The 21,340-nt window shown below is 47.0% G+C and overlaps 1 protein-coding gene across 1 annotated transcript in view; it reads left to right on the top strand.

Moving 5' to 3' along the window:
- Nucleotides 1–1,368: 1,368 nt before the first annotated feature.
- RUNX1 (runt related transcription factor 1) overlaps nt 1,369–21,340 on the top strand; it is a 183,982-nt gene continuing 164,010 nt past the window's right edge. Inside the window, exons 1-2 of the mRNA XM_027634564.1 lie at nt 1,369–1,452; nt 1,687–1,802. Of these exons, the coding sequence (XP_027490365.1) occupies nt 1,748–1,802 (55 nt within the window). The 5' untranslated portion in view covers nt 1,369–1,452; nt 1,687–1,747. The remainder of the gene's footprint in view (nt 1,453–1,686; nt 1,803–21,340) is intronic.

The raw sequence follows: 21,340 nt of genomic DNA, 5'->3' as shown, positions 1-21,340 counted from the left end.
TGGGGCAAGGGATGGAGTGATAGGACACAGGGAAAGGCTTCAAACTATCAGAGAGTAAGGATAGATGGGATTTTGGGAAGGAATTCCTGGCTGGGAGGGTGGGGAGGCCCTGGGATAGAATTCCCAGAGAAACTGTGGCTGCCCCTGGATCCCTGGAAGTGTCCAAGGCCAGGTTGGAGCAACTTGGTCTGGTAGAAAGTGTCCCTGCCCATGGCAGGGGGTTGGAATGGGATGATCTTTAATGTCCCTTCCATCCCAAACCATCCTGGGAATCTACAAGCTCCTGATTTGGCAAATTACCTTTTTTTTTTTTTTGAGGAAAATCTACTCTATACACAGACACAGAGCTCCCTGTTAACTCCACAAGGAAATCAAGATGCCTTGGTGGACAACATTTGCCCTTGAAACGCAGGAAGTGTCAGGAAAAGAGACATTCTAAAAAATCAAAATGCATTAAACACCTAATTTTATCCAGGGATTCCTGCTCCATGGAGCAGGAAGTGAATTTTCTCCCCTCTTTTTGCATTGACACAGCCAGAGCCAGAACTGTCATTTAATTGCTAGATTTAGGCCTTTTCTTTTTAATTTGTTTTTCCTTCTCTTGGGAAGGGAGAAGGAAAAGGAAGACCAGTTGTAGTGCTAAAGAAGGACCATTGGATTAGACCCCATGGAAGTAACTAACTGTGACCTTCAGGAACTCCTTAGAAAGTGCCATCAGACAGATTCAAAATCATGTTGGGGCTTTTTTTATCTCCCCTGACAGCTTGTTTTTCTTTTTTTTCCTCATATTTTTTTTTAAAATATCTTTTTACAGCTTTCTCTCCCCAGGCAGTGGTCTTCCCTCCAGCTGATCCCTAATGTTTTACAGGATGAGTTGCACATCCTGCCTAAATACCCAGGTTTGAATTACTATGGACTAAGCAGCAATGGAAACCCTCTATCAAAATAATCAGGAGTTCCAAAAACCACAAACAACCAAACAAAGGGAGCTGAACTAACTCAGCAAAAGTCCATTTGGGAGCATCAGGGCTGGTGAGTCACTTTGCTTTTCCCTCCCTCAGCAGACTCCCATCCCTGCCTTGCAGCAGCCCCGGGGAGGGCAGGTGGAGTGGGTAGGGCATGACTTCAGAAAGTTAAAAAAAAAAAAATAAAAAAAAAAAAAGGGGGGGAGAAAAGGAAAAGCAAAAAAAAAAAAAAAAAAAGAAGAAGAAACTCGACATCACTCCCGTCACGTGACCCGCAGGGACCAATGGAGGCAGGTCGTGGCAAAAAGGGGAACAGTTAAATTTGTAATTTTGGTTGGGTGAAACACTCTTTTGGGCCCTCATAAACAACCACAGAACCACAAGTTGGGTGCTGAGGCAGTCACACGAGAGCGGGTCCGGGAGATTGGTCAGCGAAGGGAGGGCGAAGCCGCTGCGACTGCAAAACCACAGAGGGTTTCGTAGGGTGGTAAGCATCAGCAACCACAACCAAGCCACTCTCTTTTTTTTTTTTTTTCTCTTTTTCTTTTTTTTTTTCTCCTTGCTTCTTTTTAAGAAACGATTTCAGAGTTTCTTTTTCAGCACAAAAAAAAAAAAAAAAAAAAAAAACCCCCCCCATCCGCCCTCGTGCCGGGATAACTCCGAGCGAGCGGCGATGGTGGCGGTGGCAACAATGACCAACCTTCATTTTTCGCTCCCCAAGGTGGAAGAAATCATAGATCCCTTCCCAGGAAAGAGAGAGAGTGAGTTTTAAAGAGGAAACAATGGCTTCGAACAGCATATTTGAGTCACTTCCTTCTTACCAGCACTTCTTGAGAGGTAAGTGCCATTCAGAATTTTCTAAATATGCTTTCGACTTTCCCACGCCGGAGAAAATGCACGTTTGGAGAGTTGTCTGGGGTTTGTTTTTTTTTTTTTTTTTTGCTTGTAGTACATGCCTTTTCCCACCTCGGTTTGGCTTTGAGGCTCTCTCCTGGAGGTCAACACCGAGCTTGCAGGAATATCATCTCGTTAGCTAATCAGGGAGATTGTAACGAGGGCTCGTCCAAGCTGTTCCAATGTGCTCGTGAATTTGCTCTTCGTAAATCAAAGTGGGCTGGAACGGCTCGTGTGAACGACTGCAGACACAACGGTGGGAGCACGAGCCACCCTTTCCCGATCCTTTTTTTTTTTGGGGCAGGATTCTGACTTTTTTGAGCCACTGCCATGACAAGTGACAGCCGGCAGCCAACGACGCGTATCTCAGGCAGGGAGCAGCCGGTGCCCGGAGCCAGCAGAGCGTGATGCTGCCTCACTTAGGCTGGACTTTGAGCCTGACTTAAAGGCATGTCCACCAGGGGAAAGCCGGGCAAAGCTTAGAAACCTGCTTAAAAGTTTGCTGCGGCTCGCGTGGCCGGGGCGAAGGGAGGGTTTGATGCCCCGCTGGGCTCTGAGGGGGGAACCGCTGGAATCTTGGAGGGGGGAAGCAGCTCTGGAAAGGGCTGAGGGGGGACTTGAAAGGCTTCACCCGCCGCCTGCCCTTCTTAAAGCAGCGCCCCAGAGGCTCCGTGTGGCGTTCTCAGAACCCCCCTCGGAGCCTCCGGGTTAGTCACGGCTTATTCACCCCTTATTCACCCCGCCGAACCCGGGCACTGGCCCGAGGAGCTCTCCTGCCCCCTCAAAACCGCCTTCCCAAATATTTTCACTCTCCGGCTGAACTTTTCCCCTCTCGCCTGCCCTCCCCATCCCTCCGCGCAGCCCGCGAGGATGGCACCGGCACCGCTCCTCTCCTCGGGCTCGGCCAGGGAGCAGCACTTTATAGTCCCAGACTTATTTCCCGGCCTCGCTGGCGGGGTCGAGATGAGTCAGGAGTTTATCCCTGTTAAAGAGCGGGTTTGGGAATGCGGAAGGCTCGTCCCAACCGGCAGCAGCTCGGGTGGCACCCGGCGGGGACGCGGGCACGGGGCAGGATGCCCAAACGTTTAACAGCTCTCCCGCCTCGCTCCGGCTCCTTTTTTTTTCCTTCCCCCCGTGTCAAAAGCCCCGTGTCTACATCTGTGTTTCCTGGCGCTGGGAATGGCAGAGAGAGCCGTGGGTGAGTCACCGGAGCTCGCAGCACCTTCTCTCGCCAGGGCGGGGGAGATGCTTGAAGGGCTTGAGCGAGACGTGGCCAAACTGCTCCGGCAGCTGCCATCGCTCAGCACCCCGAGCGGGCAGAGGAAGCAATACTGCTAAAATAACAAGGAGGATCTTCCTGCGATTCGTCAGCCCTTTTTTTTTATATTATTATTTTTTTTTATTATTATTTATTTATTTATTTATTAGCTCGGCGTTTAATCTGTAGCACAGGAAGGCTCCTCCGGTGGAGAGAGGGGGTGGAGGGAGGGAAATTTTGTGCCTCTGATAAAAAAGCGGAGTGAACCTCTGAGTGGGGACTGCGCTTGCAGAGTGGCAGAGCAGGGCCAGGAGGGGTGACAGGGGGCACAGTGTTGCAGGCAGGGGCCCGAAAAAAAACCTGAGAGCAGCTGCTTGAAGACCAAGGACCAATTTGTCCAGAAAAGGAGGAGTTTCATTAAAGCCGGTTGATCCAGCAAGTGATTTAACTCAACACCCCGGAATGGGGTTTATTGTCCTCCTCAATATTCATTATTGTTGGTATTGTTGCTACAGCACCAAAATTCTGTGTTTCTTGGTGGACTAGACAAGTCCTGTGAGGCTGAAGGACATGTTGGGTACCTTAAGAACACCTGGAGGTATGCAAGGCCTGGTTGGTTGGAGCTCTGAGCAACCTGGGCTGGTGGAAGGTGTCCCTGCCCACGGCAGGGGTTTGGAATGAGATGATTTTAAGGTCCCTTCCAACCCAAATTCCACCCTCTGATTCCATATTCATGCAATTTTGGTAACCCAGGTTCAACTCCTGGCTCGGGATCCAACTCCCACCTCCCCGTGCTGGAAATCCTTGGCCAACATCTCTTGGGTTGAGTCGTAGAGTAGATATTTCATCACTGCCAGAGGACCTTCTGTTTGAATTTCCTTTCCTTCAAAGCCTGTGACGGTTTTCCAGCAGTTCCCTTTTTGTCCCTTTCTTCACCCAAACGAATTTTCACAGAGTTTCAAAATCTCGGGCGCAGCAAAAGCAACATTTGGGCTCAGGAGCAAGAAAAATAATCATCATTCCCGGGGTGGGTCGTTCTCAGCCTGTTTCTCAACAGTGTTTACCCAGACTGGTCATTTGAAATGTCCCAAAATCGTCTCTTTTCTCTCTCTTTTTTTCCCGCCAAAATTTATTGTATCTGCATCATCCTGTTTTTTGAGAGGAGACAGTTTGAACCTAAATAAAGAGTGGCAAAGGAATTGCCCTTCCTGGATTTAGAAATTGGAAAGTTCCGTTTGGAAAGCTGAGCGGAAACAATTAGGGGTTGGGACCCCAAAATCCCATATTTCACCCTTAAATTTGAGGTTTGGACCTCAAATCCCAGAGATCTCTCCCCAGACCGGGGGGTTGAACCCAAAACCCAGAGATTTCACCCCAAACCCCAGAGATTTCACCCCAAATTTAGGGCTTGAACTCCAAATCCCAGAGATCTCTCCCCACGTTGGGGGTTTGGATTCCAAAACCCAGAGATTTCACCTCAAATCCCGGAGATTTCACTCCACATTTGGGGTTAGGATCCCAAATCCCAGAGATTTCACTCCAAATCCCAGAGATTTCACCTCAGAATCCCAGAGATTCCATCCCAAATTTGGGTTTAGGACCCCAAACCCCAGAGATTTCACTCCAAATCCCAGAGATTCCACCCCAAATTTGGAGTCTGGATTCCAAATCCCAGAGATCTCTCCCCAAACTGGGGGGTTGAACCCCAAACCCCAGAGATTTCACTCCAAATCCCAGAAATTCCACCCCAAATTTGGGGTTTGTAGCCCAAAATACAGAGATTTCACTCCAAATCCCAGAGATCTCTCCCCATATTTGGGTTTTGGACTCCAAATCCCTGAGATCTCTCCCCAAACTGGAGGGTTGAACCCCAAAACTCAGAGATTCCACCCTAAATCCTAGAGATTCCACCCCAAATTTGTGGTTTGGACCTCAAATCCCAGAGATTTCTCCCCAGATTTGGGGTTTGGACTCCAAATCCCAGAGATTCCACCCCAAATTTGGGGTTTGGACCCTGAAACCCAGAGATTCCACCCCACATCCCAGAGATTCCACCCCAAATTTGGGGGTTGAACCCCCAAAACCCAGAGATTTCACCCCAAATCCCAGACATCTCTCCCCAAATTGGGGGTTTGGACCCCAAAACCCAGAGATTCCACCCGAAATCTCAGAGATTCCCCCCCAAATTCGGGGTTTGGACTCTGAAACCCAGAGATTCCACCGCAAATCCCAGAGATTCCACCCCAAATCCCAGAGATTCCCCCCAAAATCCCAGAGCCTGGTCCTTTGAAATGTCCCCAAACCGTCCCTTTTCTCTCTCTTTTTTTTTTTCCCGCCAAAATTTCTCGGCCTTTCTCTCTCAACCGAAACCCTGAGGTGAAGGGGAAAACAACCCGCTTTTTTTAGGCCGTGGATTTCTCTTTATCAACCCGGGCAGAAGGAAATCCATTAATTCTTTTTTTAGGCTGATGCTCCGTGAAAATTGGGGGGAAAAGAGGGGGGAGTGGGGAAGCAGAAGCTCTGGGAGTGGTGACAAAGGCAGCAGTGCCGCGTTCATCGGCTGTGGTTCACCACAAAGGATGCGGCCCCGTTTCTATCACACCACACCAGCTCCGGGCCTCTGCCACGACATAAAGAAATGAGGATGGGGTGAAATAGCTGCTGGATGTTGGAAAATGAGGGGGTTTGGGAAGGGGAGTTGAAGGGAGGCTTGTTGGGGGGGTCTTGGAATAATAAAGAAAAATAAAAATAAAAATAAAGTAAAAGTAAAATACAAATAAATATAAATATAATATAAATTTAAATATAAATATAATATGAATATAAATATAAATATAAATATAAATATAAATATAAATATAAATATAAATATAATATAAATATAATGTGAATATGAATATAAATATAATATAAAAGAAATATAATATAAATAATGAATAAATTATAATAATAAATGCAAAATAATATAAATATAAATATAAATATAAATATAAATATAATGTAAATAGAAATACAAATAGAAATAGAAATATAATAGAAATAGAAATAGAATAGAAATAAAATATAAATATAAATAACAGATAAATAATAATAAATATAATGTAATATAATAATAACTAAAAATTAAAATTAATATAAATAAAAAATTAATTTAATATAAATAGAAATAGAAATAGAAATAGAAATAGAAATAGAAATAAAAATAGAAATAGAATAGAAATACAACAGCAATATAATAAATAAATAATAATAATAAATATAATATAATATAATAATAAAAATAAAAATAAAAATAAAAATATAACAAAAATAAAAATATATAATATATATAAATACAATTATAAATATAAATATAAATATAAATATAAATATAAATATAAATATAAATATAAGTAGAAATATAAGTAGAAATAGAAATAGAAATAGAAATAGAAATAGAAATAGAAATAGAAATAGAAATGGAAATAGAAATAGAAATATAATAGAAATACAATAGAAATATAAATAATAAATAAATAATAATAATAAAAAATATTTAAAGGGTTCCCAGATAACTACATGGCATCACACCCCCCTAATTTCTTTCGACTTCTACTGTCCTGTAAGACTTCCTAATAATTTTGACTATTAATTAGAAGTAGAATTAATCTTTTCCCTGGTTTTTTATGGAGCTCTAAACAGCCCAAAGAATAATATTTTCCAGGAGGGCACTTTTGCCTCATTTTTTACTGCAAAGAAGGTGAATCCTGGTTTTGCCCTTGTTGCATTTTTTTAATTAATCAATCGAGGCACTGAAGACTCGTGGGGCAACATTTTATTGGGTTCTTATCAGATGGAAATGGAGTCCAGCAGAGAACTTTTGTGATGTGGAAAAATACACTTTTTAGTTCAACAGTGCCAAGGAGCACCCGGGAATTGTGGGGTTATTCCTTTGGAAATGTTAATAAAAGTGTGGTGAGTCCAGAAAAGGGTCTGGAGAACATGTTTTAGGAGGAGCAGCTGAGCTGGGGGGGTTTATCTGGAGAAGAGGAGGCTCAGGGGGGACCTCACTGCTCTCCCCAACTCCCTGACAGGAGGGGGCAGGGAGGGGGGGTCGGGCTCTGCTGCCATGTCCCGAGGGAAAGGAGGAGAGGAAATGGCCTCAAACTGCACCAGGGCAGGGTCAGATTGGAGATTAGAAACAATTTCTCCCTGTGGTCATGCTTTGGAATAAGTGTCCCAGGGAGGTGGTGGAGTCCCTGTGTCTGGGAGTGTGCCAGAGGTGTCTGGATGTGGCCCTTGGGGACATGGATTAGGGGTGATCCTGGTGGTGCTGGGGTGGGACTGGATAATCCTGGATGTCTCTCCCAACCTTGATCATTCTGTGATTCCACGATTCCCAAAGACACAGGTCTGGCTGTCTCAGCAGCCATGAAACCATGCAAAAAATGGGATTTATGAGAGATGCGCAGGTGGCTGAGAAGGTGCAAGAGATTGGTCCCAAGAGAAGCACATGCTCAGCCCCACACTGTGCTGCCCACCAGGGCAGGTTCAGGTTGGAGATCTGATAAAGGACTTTTCCCTGCAGGAGTGGTCAGGCCTTGGAATAAGTGTCCCAGGGAGGTGGTGGAGTCCCTGTGTCTGGGAGTGTCCCAGAGGTGTCTGGGAGTGTCCCTTGGGGACATGGATTAGGGGTGATCCTGGTGGTGGTGAGTGAGGGTGGCACTGGATGATCCTGGAGGTCTCTCCCAACGTTGATGGTTCTGGGATCCTGGAAAAAGCTCTTCCTGCTCCGAAGCACTTCCCTCCCCGGGCTCATGGACACCTGAACTTGGAATGTCTGTGCCTCTGACTGGCCTTGGGGTGGGATTTACCTTGGTGGAGCCCTGAATTCCCTGTGCTGTGTGTGAGGGAAGGGCTGAAGTGACGAGAGGCTCCATCCCAACACCTCCAGGGCTGTGTGTTCCCTATCCCTGGAAGTGTCCAAGGCCAGGTTGGATAAACTTGGAGCAACCTGGGCTAGTGGAAGGTGTCCAGGCTTGGAATGGGATGATCTTTAAGGTCCCTTCCAACCCAAACCATTGTGGGATTTTGCAGGAGGCACAGCTGGCAGTGGCAGCTCTGACCAGGGCAGAAAGGATGCCAAAAAAAAAAAAAAATAAGGCAGCAAATAAGGAGCTGTGGGGCCCAAATGTACAACTCCAGAGGTGTCTTTCTGGGTTAAAGATGGAAGAAATAATTTCTCCTCTCTGTGGTGATGTATGAAGTGGGGAGAGACTCAGTTTAATGCCAGGAGAATTTGCTGGAGAGATTTTGGCTTGGAGCAACCTGGGCTGGTGGAAGGTGTCCCTGCCCATGGCAGGAAGTGGCACTGGATCATTTTTAAGCTCCCTTCCACCCCAAATCATTCCATAATTCCCAGCAGCACAAACTGCTCTGTCACTGTGTGGGAGGTGGAGCCTTTCAGCTCTTTTTCAGCACTGCCTGTGCTGTGACAAAGAGTTAATTCCTGTCAGCACCACAACCCACCGAGCTCATAAAAACCTCGCCTCACCAGAAGAAAAAACTTTGCACAAAATCTGATTTTTGCAGCCTCCTCCCTGAGCTCTTTTTTTTTTTTGTATTTGAAAACCTCGAGAAAGGCTGTGAGACCTGAGCACAGGAAATCAAGTGTCTGACAGAGAGGAACCTGCTGCTTTGGGGAGATCAAGAGATTTAATCCTAGACTAAAATATCTGATCGAGTGTTGGACCAGTCACACTCAGCCCAGTGAAGAGTCTTAGCGAGGATTTAGGGTTAGGCCTGGCTTGCAGATCCCTCAGATTGGTTTATCCTTGCCCTTTATCCTTAATAAGAGGTTGTTGGGTGGCAGCTCTGCCTGGGACTGTGTTTTACTCCAGCTCTAGTGGAAAATAAAAGTATCTTCCCCACACAAAATACAAGTGGAAAATAAACTGCTTTTTTTTTTTTTTTTTTTTCATTACTAGAAGATAATCATGATTTCAAGTGTCTGACAGAGAGGAACACGCTGCTTTGGGGAGATCAAGAGATTTAATCCTGGCCTAAAATATCTGATTGAGTGTTGGACCAGTCACACTCAGCCCAGTGAAGAGTTTTAGCAAGGATTTAAGGTTAGACGTGGCTTGCAGATCCCCCAAATTGGTTTATCCTTGCCCTTAATCCTCAATAAGAGGTTGTTGGGTGGCAACAACCAGAGTCCCAGCTCTGCCTGAGGCTGTGTTTTACTCCAGATCTGAGGGACCTCTCTGGTGGAAAATAAAAGTAACTTTCCCATGCAAAATACAAATGGAAAATAAACTGCATTTTTTTTCATTACTAGAAGATAATCATGATTTCAAGTGTCTGACAGAGAGGAACACGCTGCTTTGGGGAGATCAAGAGATTTAATCCTGGCCTAAAATATCTGAGGGAAGGTTGGACCAGTCGCACTCAGCCCAGTGAAGACTCTTAGCAAGGATTTAGGGTTAGGCCTGGCTTGCAGATCCCCCAGATTGGTTTATCCTTGCCCTTTATCCTCAATAAGAGGTTGTTGGGTGGCAGCTCTGCCTGGGACTGTGTTTTACTCCAGCTCCACCACATCTCTGGTGGAAAATAAAAGGATCTTCCCCACACGAAATACAAGTGGAAAATAAACTGCTTTTTTTTTCGTTGCTAGAAGATAATCCTGATTTAATTTGACTGCTAAGCATGACCCCAAAAGAACAGTCTGCTTTATCCATCTCTCTGTCTTTCAATGCATGTGAAGGCCAATGATATGGGCAAGTTTATGGAAGTAATTTATGAACTCCTGAAGAATTTTTCTTCAGAACATCAAAGGAGTATCTGCATCATCCTGTGATTTGAGGGGGGACAGTCTGTACCTAAAGAAAGAGTGGCAAAGGAATTGCCCTTTTTGGATTTAGAATTTAGAATTTGGAAAGCTGAGCGGAAACAATTAGGGGTTGGGACCCCAAAATCCCAGATATTTCACACTTAAAATTGGGGTTTGCACCTCAAATCCCAGATATCTCTCCCCAGACTGGGGGGTTGAACCCCAAAACCCAGAGATTTCACCTCAAAGCCCAGAGATTCCACCCCAAATTTTGGGATTGGACTCCAAATCCCAGAGATTTCACCCCAAAATGGGGGTTGCATCCCAAAACCTCAGAGATTTCACTCCAAATCCCAGAGATTCCACCCCAAAATGGGGGTTTGTACCCCAAACCCCAGGGATTTCACTCCAAAACCCAGAGATTCTACCTCAAATTGGGTATTTGGACCCCAAACCCCAGAGATTTCACTCCAAATCCCAGAGATTTCACCCCAAATTTGAGGTTTGCATCCCAAATCCCAGAGATCCTTCCGCACATCGGAGGTTTGCATCCCAAATCCAAGAGATTCCACCTCAAATTTGGGGGTTGGGCCCCAAATCCCAGAGATTTCACTCCAAATCCCAGAGCTTTCCCCTCAGAATTGGGGTTTGGATCCCAAATCCCAGCTGGATCTGTCTGTACATAACAGAGGATCACAGAATAGGACTTGGAAGGATCATCAAGTTCAAATCTTACCCCTGGCCAGAACCATCCCCAAGAGAATCAGAAAATCACAGAACTGTTTAGGCTGAAAAAGACCTTTAAGAGCATCAATAATTTCTTAGTAGGTACCAGCCAGGTGAGAAAAAAAGCAGCTTTGGAAGGGTTAAAGTTCTCCCTTCTTTTCCCTGCCCTGTTTCAGAGCACAAACCCGTCTCTGTTCAAGCTTGGAAAGGAAGATCCCGTGTAAGCAGGTCTGGCATCTGCCAGATGATTTGTGGCCTCCTCCATGACATCTGGAACTGGCCAGGGGGTGACTCACTGGCCTGAGAGAAGGACAAGAAAACATTGCATTCCTTCATTCCCTCCGTTTCAGGAGGATGGATAATATTTGGATGGGCTTGAGTCAGCTCCCCAACCAGGAGATGAGCAGTGGGGATTATCTCCTCCCACAAAGCTCCATGGGGTGGCAACAGTGGTGGTGTTGGAAGCTCTATTTTTGATTTGGAAAGCTGAGCAGAAACAGTTAGGGATTGGGATCCAAAATCCTAGATATTTCCCCCTTAAATTTGGGGGTCGGATCCAAAATCCCAGAGATCTCTCCTCAAACTGGGGTGTTGAACCCCAAAACCCAGAGATTTCACCCCAAATCCCAGAGGACATGGGTGAAGCCTGAACATCACTGAATTCAAGACACCTCAGCCTTGCTGCCAGTGGAAAGAGGACCAGAAATTAGAGATTTCCAGTGGAAGACATTTCCAAAACAAACTCCTTTTCTCTCACTGAGGTCTCCGCCAGAGCAGGGGTTCACAACCAAGACAAATTTTAATCCAAATTCTTTACAAGGACACATTCAGGTGATTGAAACAGGAGAAAGAAAAGGATGGAGGAGAGCTGGGTGGGTAGAGTTTCCAATCCATCCCCAATAATGGCACTTCTGCCTGCCAGTGAAACTCTTGTCAAACTGAATTTTAACTTCACCAAGTTTCGTTTCACCAAGATCTGCGAGAAAAAATTTCTTTGCCTTTGATCTGTCTGGGCAGGTTTTTTTTGTTCCAACCTGTGCTTTTTTTTTTTGATTTTGAGTTTCTGATTCCAACGAACCCAAAATTAATCCATGACAGGGGTTTGGGGCTTTTCTTTTTGCCTCATGAATATTTTCTCTTGCAGGGTGTTTTCTGCCCTCTGCCTTCACACTGAAGTTGTGATTTTGAGCAGCTCAGGAGCTGCCCTTAGGTGGGGTTTTGTCTGTGAGTTGAAAGGTTTATGTCCCTTACAAATCTTTCCACGAATGCAGTGGAAGGGAACTCAAAACCGGTCGAGTTTGATGTGATTTGCTACAAACATTTCGTGCTGCTGCACTGAGGGCAAGCCCTGCCATCCTCCTCAAATCAGCAACCTCAGAAGGCAGCGACCCAGCTCTCCAAGTGCCTTTTGGTGGATTTTGGAAGAGAAAGAGGAGTGGTTTGAGGTACCCCGTGTGTTCAGGGGGAAGCAGCAGCACAGTGTGGAGCTGAGCATGTGCTTCCCTTGGGACCAATGTCTTGCACCTTCTCAGCCACCTACATCTCACATAAATCCCATTTTTTTGCATGATTTTATGGCTGCTGAGACAGCCAGACCTGTGTCTTTGGGAATCGTGGAATCACAGAATGATCAAGGTTGGGAGAGACCTCCAGGATCATCCAGTCCCACCCCAGCACCACCAGGATCACCCCTAATCCATGTCCCCAAGGGACACATCCAGACACCTCTGGGACACTCCCAGACACAGGGACTCCACCACCTCCCTGGGACACTTATTCCAAGGCATGACCACAGGGAGAAATTGTTTCTAATCTCTCATCTGACCCTGCCCTGGTGCAGTTTGAGGCCATTTCCTCTCCTCCTTTCCCTCGGGACATGGCAGCAGAGCCCGACCCCCCCTCCCTGCCCCCTCCTGTCAGGGAGTTGGGGAGAGCAATGAGGTCCCCCCTGAGCCTCCTCTTCTCCAGATAAACCCCCCCAGCTCCCTCAGCTGCTCCTCACAGGACATGTTCTCCAGACCCTTCCCCAGCTCTGTTCCCTTCCCTGGACATGCTCCAGCCTCTCCATGTCCTTTTTGGAGTGTGGGAGTGCCCCCCAGCCCAGCCCTGAAGATGTCAGTGCTCTCTGTGGTGCTCAGCATGGGCAGCAGATGAACCTCTGGGGTTTCACTCCTGAGATGAAACAAGCTGGGGAGATTTCAGCCAGCGCTGCTTCACACCCCCAGGCCTTCAACCAGGCTTCTCCTTTTCTCTGCAGGCAGGATCAGGGGCAGGAAACGTGCCCCAGGGCCAATTCCTAGGATTACATCCCAGTCCATGCAGACAGGCATAAAGTGGTCACGGAGAAGAGGAGGCTCAGGGGGGACCTCATTGCTCTCCCCAACTCCCTGACAGGAGGGGGCAGGGAGGGGGGGTCGGGCTCTGCTGCCATTTCTCAAGGGAAAGGAGGAGAGGAAATGGCCCTAAATTGCCCCAGAACAGGTTCAGGTTGGAGATTAGAAACAATCTTTCCCTGCAGGAGTGTTCAGGCCTTGGAATCAGAGTCCCAGGGAGGTGGTGGAGTCCCTGTGTCTGGGGGTGTCCCAGAGGTGTCTGGATGTGGCCCTTGGGGCCATGGATTGGGGGTGATTGTGGTGGCCCTGGGTGAGGGTGGAACTGGGTGATCCTGAAGTTCTCTCCCAGCCTTGATGGTTCTGTGATCCTGGGAAAAGCTCTTCCTACTCCGAAGCACTTCCCTCCTCGGGCTCATGGACACCTCAACCTGCTGCTCCTCCTGGAATGTCTGTGCCTCTGACTGGCCTTGGGGTGGGATTTACCTTGGTGGAGCCCTGAATTCCCTGTGCTGTGTGTGAGGGAAGGGCTGAAGTGACCAGAGGCTCCATCCCATGGATTCGGGGTGATCCTGGTGGTGCTGGGCAGGCACTGGATGATCCTGGAGGTCTCTCCCAACCCCAGTGTCTCCATGATTCCACTACACAGGGGCTGAAAGAAACGTGGCATTAAGACCCCAGTGCCATTCCTGTGATGCCAAGCAGCAGAACTGTGGCTGGAGAATTCAATTTTTTGAGTCTTTTACGTAGGAAACGTTGATGTGGAACAATTCTTTATGGCACATCCTGTGGGGCTGTGACAGGAGCTTTGGGTTGGCTGGGATTTTGGGTCTGGTTGGCAGTTGTTGATTTATCTTTAGCTCCTACATCAGGGGTCTGACCCTCCCCTGGGGGACAGGGGAGGTGAGGAGACACTCTGGGCCTGCCCAGAGGGACAGAGAGGGGCAGGACTTCCACGAGTGCAACCACACCTTTGGAAAACACCACCAAAAACCCTTTCCAAGGAAGAGGCAACAAGGTGGGGGCCTCACCAGCGCAGTCTCCACACGCCAAGGCCGCTGCCCACCTTTCCATGGTGCCCACCATCCAGAGAGGGCACTGGTGTGAGACTCCCTGCCACACCCAGTTCCTAGGAAGTGCCTGATATTTTAAAATAACAGTTACTAGATAATATCAGACTTCTGTAAAACTGCTTCTGGTTTTTTTCAGGACCGAAATGTAAATGAGCTTTGGGGTTTGCACTTTGGGTTTTCGTGTCTGGAAGATGCACTCGAGTTAAGACTTTGTGAACAAAGGGGGAAAGGTTTTAAAGTAAAAGAGGGGAGGTTTAGATGGGATATTAGGAAAAAATTCCTGGCTGTGAGGGTGGGGAGGGGCTGGGATAGAATTCCCAGAGGAGTTGTGGCTACCCCTGGATCCCTGGAAGCGTCCAAGGCCAGGCTGGATAAACTTGGAGCAACCTGATCTAGTGGAAGTTGTCCCTGCCCATGGAACAAAATTATCTTTATTGTCCCTTCCAACCCAACCCATTCTGTGAGTCTATAATTTGCAGAGGTGTTGGCAAATCAGTAACTGCAATATAAGGTGATTTAACTGTTCCAAACACTGCAAACAAATCCAGTTATGACTTTGTCCATCCTTTTGGCCGCCTCTGAAAGGAAAAAGGCACCTTGGTCTCTGCTCCAGTTTCTCTTGAGCTTCTGCACCCAGCCTGTAGAATTGATAAGGTGCAGAGCTAAAACACCCACACAGTTTTCACACTGAGCATAAAATAACTCGAGCATTGAAACCAAGACTCGGGTCTGATATAGGAAAATGAGCCTGTTCTGGCTGTCCCTCATTACACTGGAGAAAATGATTTACTTTTCTTAATGAAACAGAGTATGTTGGGCTGTTGTGGAAAATAAATAATGTGAATGGCTTGCCTCGATAAAAAAAAAAATCAACAGGATCAACGTCTTGGGTTCAAAAGTCATGGAGAATTTGAATTTTAGAATAAGAGAACTGTTATTGCTGTGGTGGTTTTCTTTTCTCCTAAGAGGGATTGCAATGTAAATAGCAGTTTTTGTTACACAGTGTGGGGGTTTGACCCCCCAAAAATCCAATATCCAAGTTTCCCCCCCCACAATTTACCTCAACACCGAAGAGAAATTTTCAGACAGACACAACTCAGTATGGGAGAAGGGAATATATATACAATCTATTACTATACACAAATAAATACTATAGCAATTATACACACAATATTAACACAATCCTCCCACCCCTTAGTCCAAAGAACTTTGAGTGTTACTTTTGAGGATTAATATTATATTGTGTTGGTATTTTTAGGTGCATGTAGCAGAAAATCAATCCAATTTGGGACAGTGCTCAGCTCTAACTAGATATTACCAACATGAAGAAGGATTTATGGTTCCCCTGTGGGGTGAATTTATGCCATTAAACAGATTTCTGCACGAGGAAAGATGATTTAGGTTCATAGTTTCCTGTGGCATTTAGAGCAATCTGGTATTATGTGTAGCCAGTATCTGATCAAAGAGCCAACAAAGCCACTGCAAAGACCTGGCTGATGTTTTTGGGCACTGGATGAGGCCTGTGATGGTTGTTCTCCTGCAGACAAAGGTTTGAAGAACCTGTAGTTGTGTCATTGCTGGCCCAGGTGGGTGGGGCCGTTTCACATCAATGCTTTTGGCTTCGGAGCAGCATCACAGAATCATGGAATGGTTGGGATTGGATGGGACGTTAAAGATCATCCAGTGCCTCCTCCTGCCATGGGCAGGGACAACTTCCACTAGCCCAGGTTGCTCCAACCTGGCCTTGGACACTTCCAGGGATCCAGGGGCACCCACAGCTTCTCTGGGAATTCTATCCCAGCCCCTTCCCACCCTCACACTCAGGAATTCCTTCCCAATATCCCATCTAACCCTACCCTCTGCCATTTTGAAGCCATTCCCCCTTGTCCTGTCCCTCCAGCCCTTGGAAATAGTCTCTCTCCATCTTTCCTGGAGCTCCTTCAGGCCCTGCAAGGCCACAATCAGTTCCCCCCAAAGCTTCTCTTCTCCAGGCTGAACAATCCCAGCTCTCCCAGCCTTTCCTCCCAGCAGAGCTGCTCCAGCCCTGGGATCCTCTTGGGGCCTGCTCTGGACTCTCTGCAGCAGCTCCATGTCCTTGCTGTGCTGTTCCCCAGGGCTGGAGCAGCTCTGCAGGGGGGTCTCACCTGAGGGGGCAGAGGGGCACATTCCCCCCCTGCCCTGCTGAAGGTTCAGCTTTAATACACCTTCCAGAGCTTCTGGTTCAAACCAAATCCAAAAAGATGATTTCACAAAATTCGTTGACAGATTTCAACTTGTTTTCATGGAAAATCTTTTCCCTGTTCCTTAATTTGCTTCCTGGCAGAAAGTCCCTCACTTCTCAAGTCTCAACCTCTTTTCTTGCACAGCACTGCTGGATCTTTAAATTATTTATTTCTCTGCCCAAAAATGCAGGAGACACGAAGACATCTCCTGTTTCAAACTGCAGTTCAAAGAAGGAACGAAGCGAGAAATTAGAAAAATAACCTATTTAAAAACATCAGCTGTCCTATTTTGGGGTATAATTGGCTGCAGCAAAGTTTTCCCTGGCTTATTTTTCCCTTGGTGAGAAAACAAACTACCTTGTCATTGAGGTTTCTGTGAAATGCTGCTGTTTGCAACATTTTGCCCCTGACAAACGAACCCCAAACATTTCTAGCGAGTGACTTTTGCGTTGCTCATTTCGCTGCTGGTTTTCGTTTCTGCGTCTGGAGCCCGACGAGCTTCCAGTTATCCTATAAAAAAGGAAGGAAAAAAAAAAAGAACCCAAGTTTGGATAATATGTTTGAGTGCCAAGGAGTGTGCATGAAAGGAAGAAAAAAAAAAATCCATAGTGAATATTTTGGACACGGGAGAAGGAGAGAAAGTCAGGAAGGGAGCGGGAAGGGGAGGAAGGATTTCACTGCCTGACTGATTTAGCCCTTGAATTAAGCAAAGCATCTTTTCCTCAGCTGACCTCTGCAATAATTCCACCTGGGGCTGCGTTTTCCAGCTTGGATAGGGCACATTCCTGACCAGTTGGAGATCCCAGGATGGCTGGGTGAGGGAAACACGAGGCCCAACCTCTGCCATTTGGGACAAAGGTGTTTGGAGCTGCTTTTGCCCACGAACCAGGAAAATGCAATATAAGCAACTCCCACACTTGTGTTCTGAGGATAATCCACTGGCATTTGTCCAGCTTTTTTTTGGAATTTCAGTGTTTGGATTAAGTCCCCCCTTGTCCTCCTGTCACCTCAGTAAATTATGGACCTTTCCTTCACCAATATCTTCCTGTTTCAGTTGGAATTAGATGGATACAGGTGCCAAAAGAAACCAGAGTTCTGTGCTGAGCACTTGCACTTCCTCCCTTTGATCCTGATGCCTGGAGCCCCATCCCTGTCCATGTGATGCAGAAAGCCAGAAGGGGATCATGGATTCATGGAATCACATATTGGGTTGGGTTGGAAGGAACCTGAAAGGTCATCTCGTGCCACCCCAGGGACACCTTCCACCAGCCCAGGTTGTTCCAAGCCCCACCCAACCTGGCCTTGGACACTTCCAGGGATGGAGAAATCCACAACTTCCATGGCATGGAAGGCCTGGCTTCTCCTGGTGCTGTTCCACAACCCTACTCCTTAATTTCTAACCCTACCCAGAATCCTGGGACAACACATTTCGCTCCTTTCCATGCGAGCGCTGAATACACCCACGAGGTCTCTGATTTTTTTTCCCCAAAATCCCAAGTTTAATCCACTCTGCCACCGGATCACCAGGCCTGTGCTTCTGTGGGTTCTTGCTTTCCCTTTTCCAGGTTGTCCTAGAAGGTTCCTGCACGAGACTTGGCCCCGTGGGTTTCCTTTTGGGGCCGCGATGACATCAGGGCAGAGCTCAAAAAGTGGCGTGTGCTGGATGGGGGAGGGAGGGGCAGGGCCAGGAAAAAGAGAAGTATTTCTAGAACCAGTTTCTTAGCTTTTCCCTCTGACAGATGTGAAACTTGTGTCAGCAGCTTGTGTCACACTTCTGATGCAAGTTATGATGTGGTAGATAAAAAAAATGAGGAGGATTTAAGGGTTGATTCAAGTGCTAAAGATTATAACTGCAAGACTTTTTTTTTTTTTAACCCTAATCCTACTTTAGCATTACCTTTAAATGTGCCTTGCAATAAATAAAACTAAGCATGCTGGCTTGTGTCCTGCTGGGAATATCATCCCAGTCCCTCCATCAAACCAGAACCCTTTTGGAGAAATAATTGTGTGAGATTTAATGTTGGACTTTCTGAGTTTCTTTGCCTGAGCCCCAGAAAACTTTGGGATGTTTCTGTTTGTAAGATAATCAGCACTGGAGGATCTCAAGACCTGTCTGAGAATCATCCCAGTGCATTCTAATGATGTGACCAGTGGCATCAAAAATGTTCTTCACAGAATCCCATGATGGGTGAGGTTGGAAGGGCCCACACTGGGTCACCTGGTCCCTGGGTCTGGAATATCTCCAATGAGGAGACCATGGACAATAATGTTTTTGATATTAACAATAAATCTAAATGCTCTCATCATGTTAATGTGGACTTTCCCCCCAACAAGTGTAAGATGGTGAAAGCCTCCCTTGCTGCTGGGGGGCTGTGGAAAATTCCTGAGAATTTGCCATTCTTTCCTTAGTGGAAATTTCAAAGAGCTTGGCTTGAAAGCTTGTCAAGCCACTCAAGACCTTCCCTGTGGAAGTGTTGGACTTCTGGTAAAATTCCAGAGGGATGGAGCCACCTGAACTCAAGGCAAGGGTGGTTTGATGCATTTAAAAAGCCAGAAGATGCTGTCCTAGGGAGAGCCAGGGAGGGCTGGTTTCCTCCAGACCTGGATGTGTTTTCTGATAACACCTGATAAGGCTTTAATCTGATTAAAGGTTTTTCCCTTCCTGAGGAGTCTCTCACAGTGCCCCTTCTCTGGGAGCACTGACAGAGCCTCTCTGCTCCCACCGTGTTCTGGGAGAGCTGGAGGAACTTGAGGCCACTTCTGCTCCATCCAATTTAGTTAAAGTTGGCCCACGAACCACCAGGGCTGGGGGAGGGACAGAGGGAACCATCACACAAGCACTGATCTCCCAGGAAAGCAGGCTGATAAAGCACTTTGCAGTTCAGTTTGGCCAAAGTGGCACCCAAAGATAGTCAAATACACCCAGGAACTGCTTAAACTACCCAGGGAAGGGCATCTTCCTCCTCTTCATGGCTGAAGAATCAGGGAAGAATCATCAAAGTCTGGCAGTTCTGGAAACAGAATCTTGAATTTTCTTGATTCTTTCTTGACTTGAGTTCTGAGCTCAACTCTCTACAAAAAGATCCTGTGTTTACTTTGAAACTCAAATCTAATCAAATCAATGTTTGAACCAGAAGTTTTCCATCACACAAAATGTTTCCCTTAAAATGTTTCGTTTCCCTCCAAAACAAAATGTTGTTTTGGAGCTCCAAAACTGCATTTCTGAGTTGCAACTGAGCAATCCAGTTCAAATCCAGCAAACCATGCAGAAAATCCAGGGGGAAAACATTTTCCAATGACTTTTGAGCAAGGGGAAAACTTGAAAATACAAAGAGCTGTTTGTGGACATCGAGTGGGATTCAATGATCCTTGTGGGTCCCTTCCAGCTCAGGATATTCCAGGATTCTAACATGGGAACAGGAAAAGGACTGGCAAAAAATTTGTGATCCCGGAGTCGTTCAGCTTGTTGGAATTTCAGATCCAAGGGGAGCAGAGCATTAGGGATTATTAACCCAAGCCCAACCTGGCTTAGCACCATCTTCAGAGGATCATGGAATCATGGAGTGGTTTGGGTTGGAATTGACCTTAAAGATCATCTTGTTCCAACCTCCTGCCACGGACAGGGACACCTTCCACTGGATCATCACCACCTCCCTGTCCCAGCACAGCCTGGGGATGGCCATGGGCAAGGAGAGCAGGATCAGGGCACACTTCAGTCCCACTCACTGCTCACACACTCCCTAAAGTCCTCCCAGGACCCAGCAAAGCTGGAGGTTACTGTTGTGGGACAGGGAGACGTGAGGAGACACTTCATTTAAAGTGTTTCTTCTTTTGTTTTTTTGGTTTGTTTTTTTCAGAAAACATTTGAAAAATAAGGTTTCTTTTTTCTGAAAATCTCTTTCTGGAGGTAATTTTTTTCCCCCTACTCTGGGACAGAGACTAAACTTTGGCCAGACAATTATCAAAGAGGGGCAGAGTCTGTTTTGCTTTTCCCATATCTGACTTCAGGGTGGAATTCCAGGCTGGTCCCAGGCTTGTTTGGAAACGGAGCAGGGTTTTCCCTAGGATAACCCAAGTGACCTTGGAAAAGAGAATGTGCTTCTTGAGGAGCCTGAGCAGCAAAGTTTGGTGCAGGGAGAGGTGAAAATGGGCAGTAGGAGCTACCCGGAAATGGTACCAGGAGTTCTGGCTCTGGTGCTGCTGGCTGTGAGGACAGGCACAGAATCCCAGAATCCCAGAATCTCTGAGGTTGGAAAAGCCCTCCAAGGTCATCCAGTCCCCCCTGTGCCCCATCCCCACCTTGTCCCCCAGCCCAGAGCACTGAGTACCACGGCCAGACCTTCCTGGGACACCTCCAGGGCTGGGCACTCCAAACCTCCCTGGGCATCCCCTCCAAGGCCTGACCACCCTTTCCAGCAACAAATTCCTCCTGAATGGGAAGCAGCAAAAGCTACTGAGCGCCTTTGACTGGGAATGTTTTATCACCTTACAGGTGCTCTCCTTTCATCCACACCTTTGCTCCATCCAGCCTGTGCAGGGATTCTGCACAGCAAAGAATCAGTGATATCCATATCCCTGTGGCCATCGTGCTGTGGGACACAGGATCATAGAATCATGGAATCATAGAATCAGCTGGGTTAGAAGGGACCTCTGAGATCATCAAGTCCAACCCTTGCTTGATCCAACCCCGCTGTGGTTCCCAGCCCATGGCACTGATGCCACATCCAGTCTGTCCTTAAACACCTCCAGGGATGGAGAATCCACCACTTCCCTGGGCAGCCCATTCCAATGGCTGAGCACCCTCTCTGCAAAGAAATTCTTTCTAATCTCCAACCTAAACCTCCCCTGGCACAGATGAACACTCAGCCCTCTTGTCTTGCTGATCATTGCCTGGGAAAAGAGACCAACCCCCACCCGGCTCCCCCCTCCTGTCAGGGAGTTGCAGAGAGTGAGGAGGTCTCCCCTGAGCCTCCTCTTCTCCAGGCTGAACAGCCCCAGCTCCCTCAGCCTCTCCTCACAGCACTTGTGCTCCAGTCCCTTCCCCAGCCTCGTTGCTCTCCT

The sequence above is a fragment of the Corapipo altera genome, unplaced genomic scaffold (assembly GCF_003945725.1).
Source record: "Corapipo altera isolate COAL_440 unplaced genomic scaffold, ASM394572v1 0, whole genome shotgun sequence".
NCBI lineage: Eukaryota > Metazoa > Chordata > Aves > Passeriformes > Pipridae > Corapipo > Corapipo altera.
This window is presented reverse-complemented; position numbering and strand designations above follow the sequence as displayed.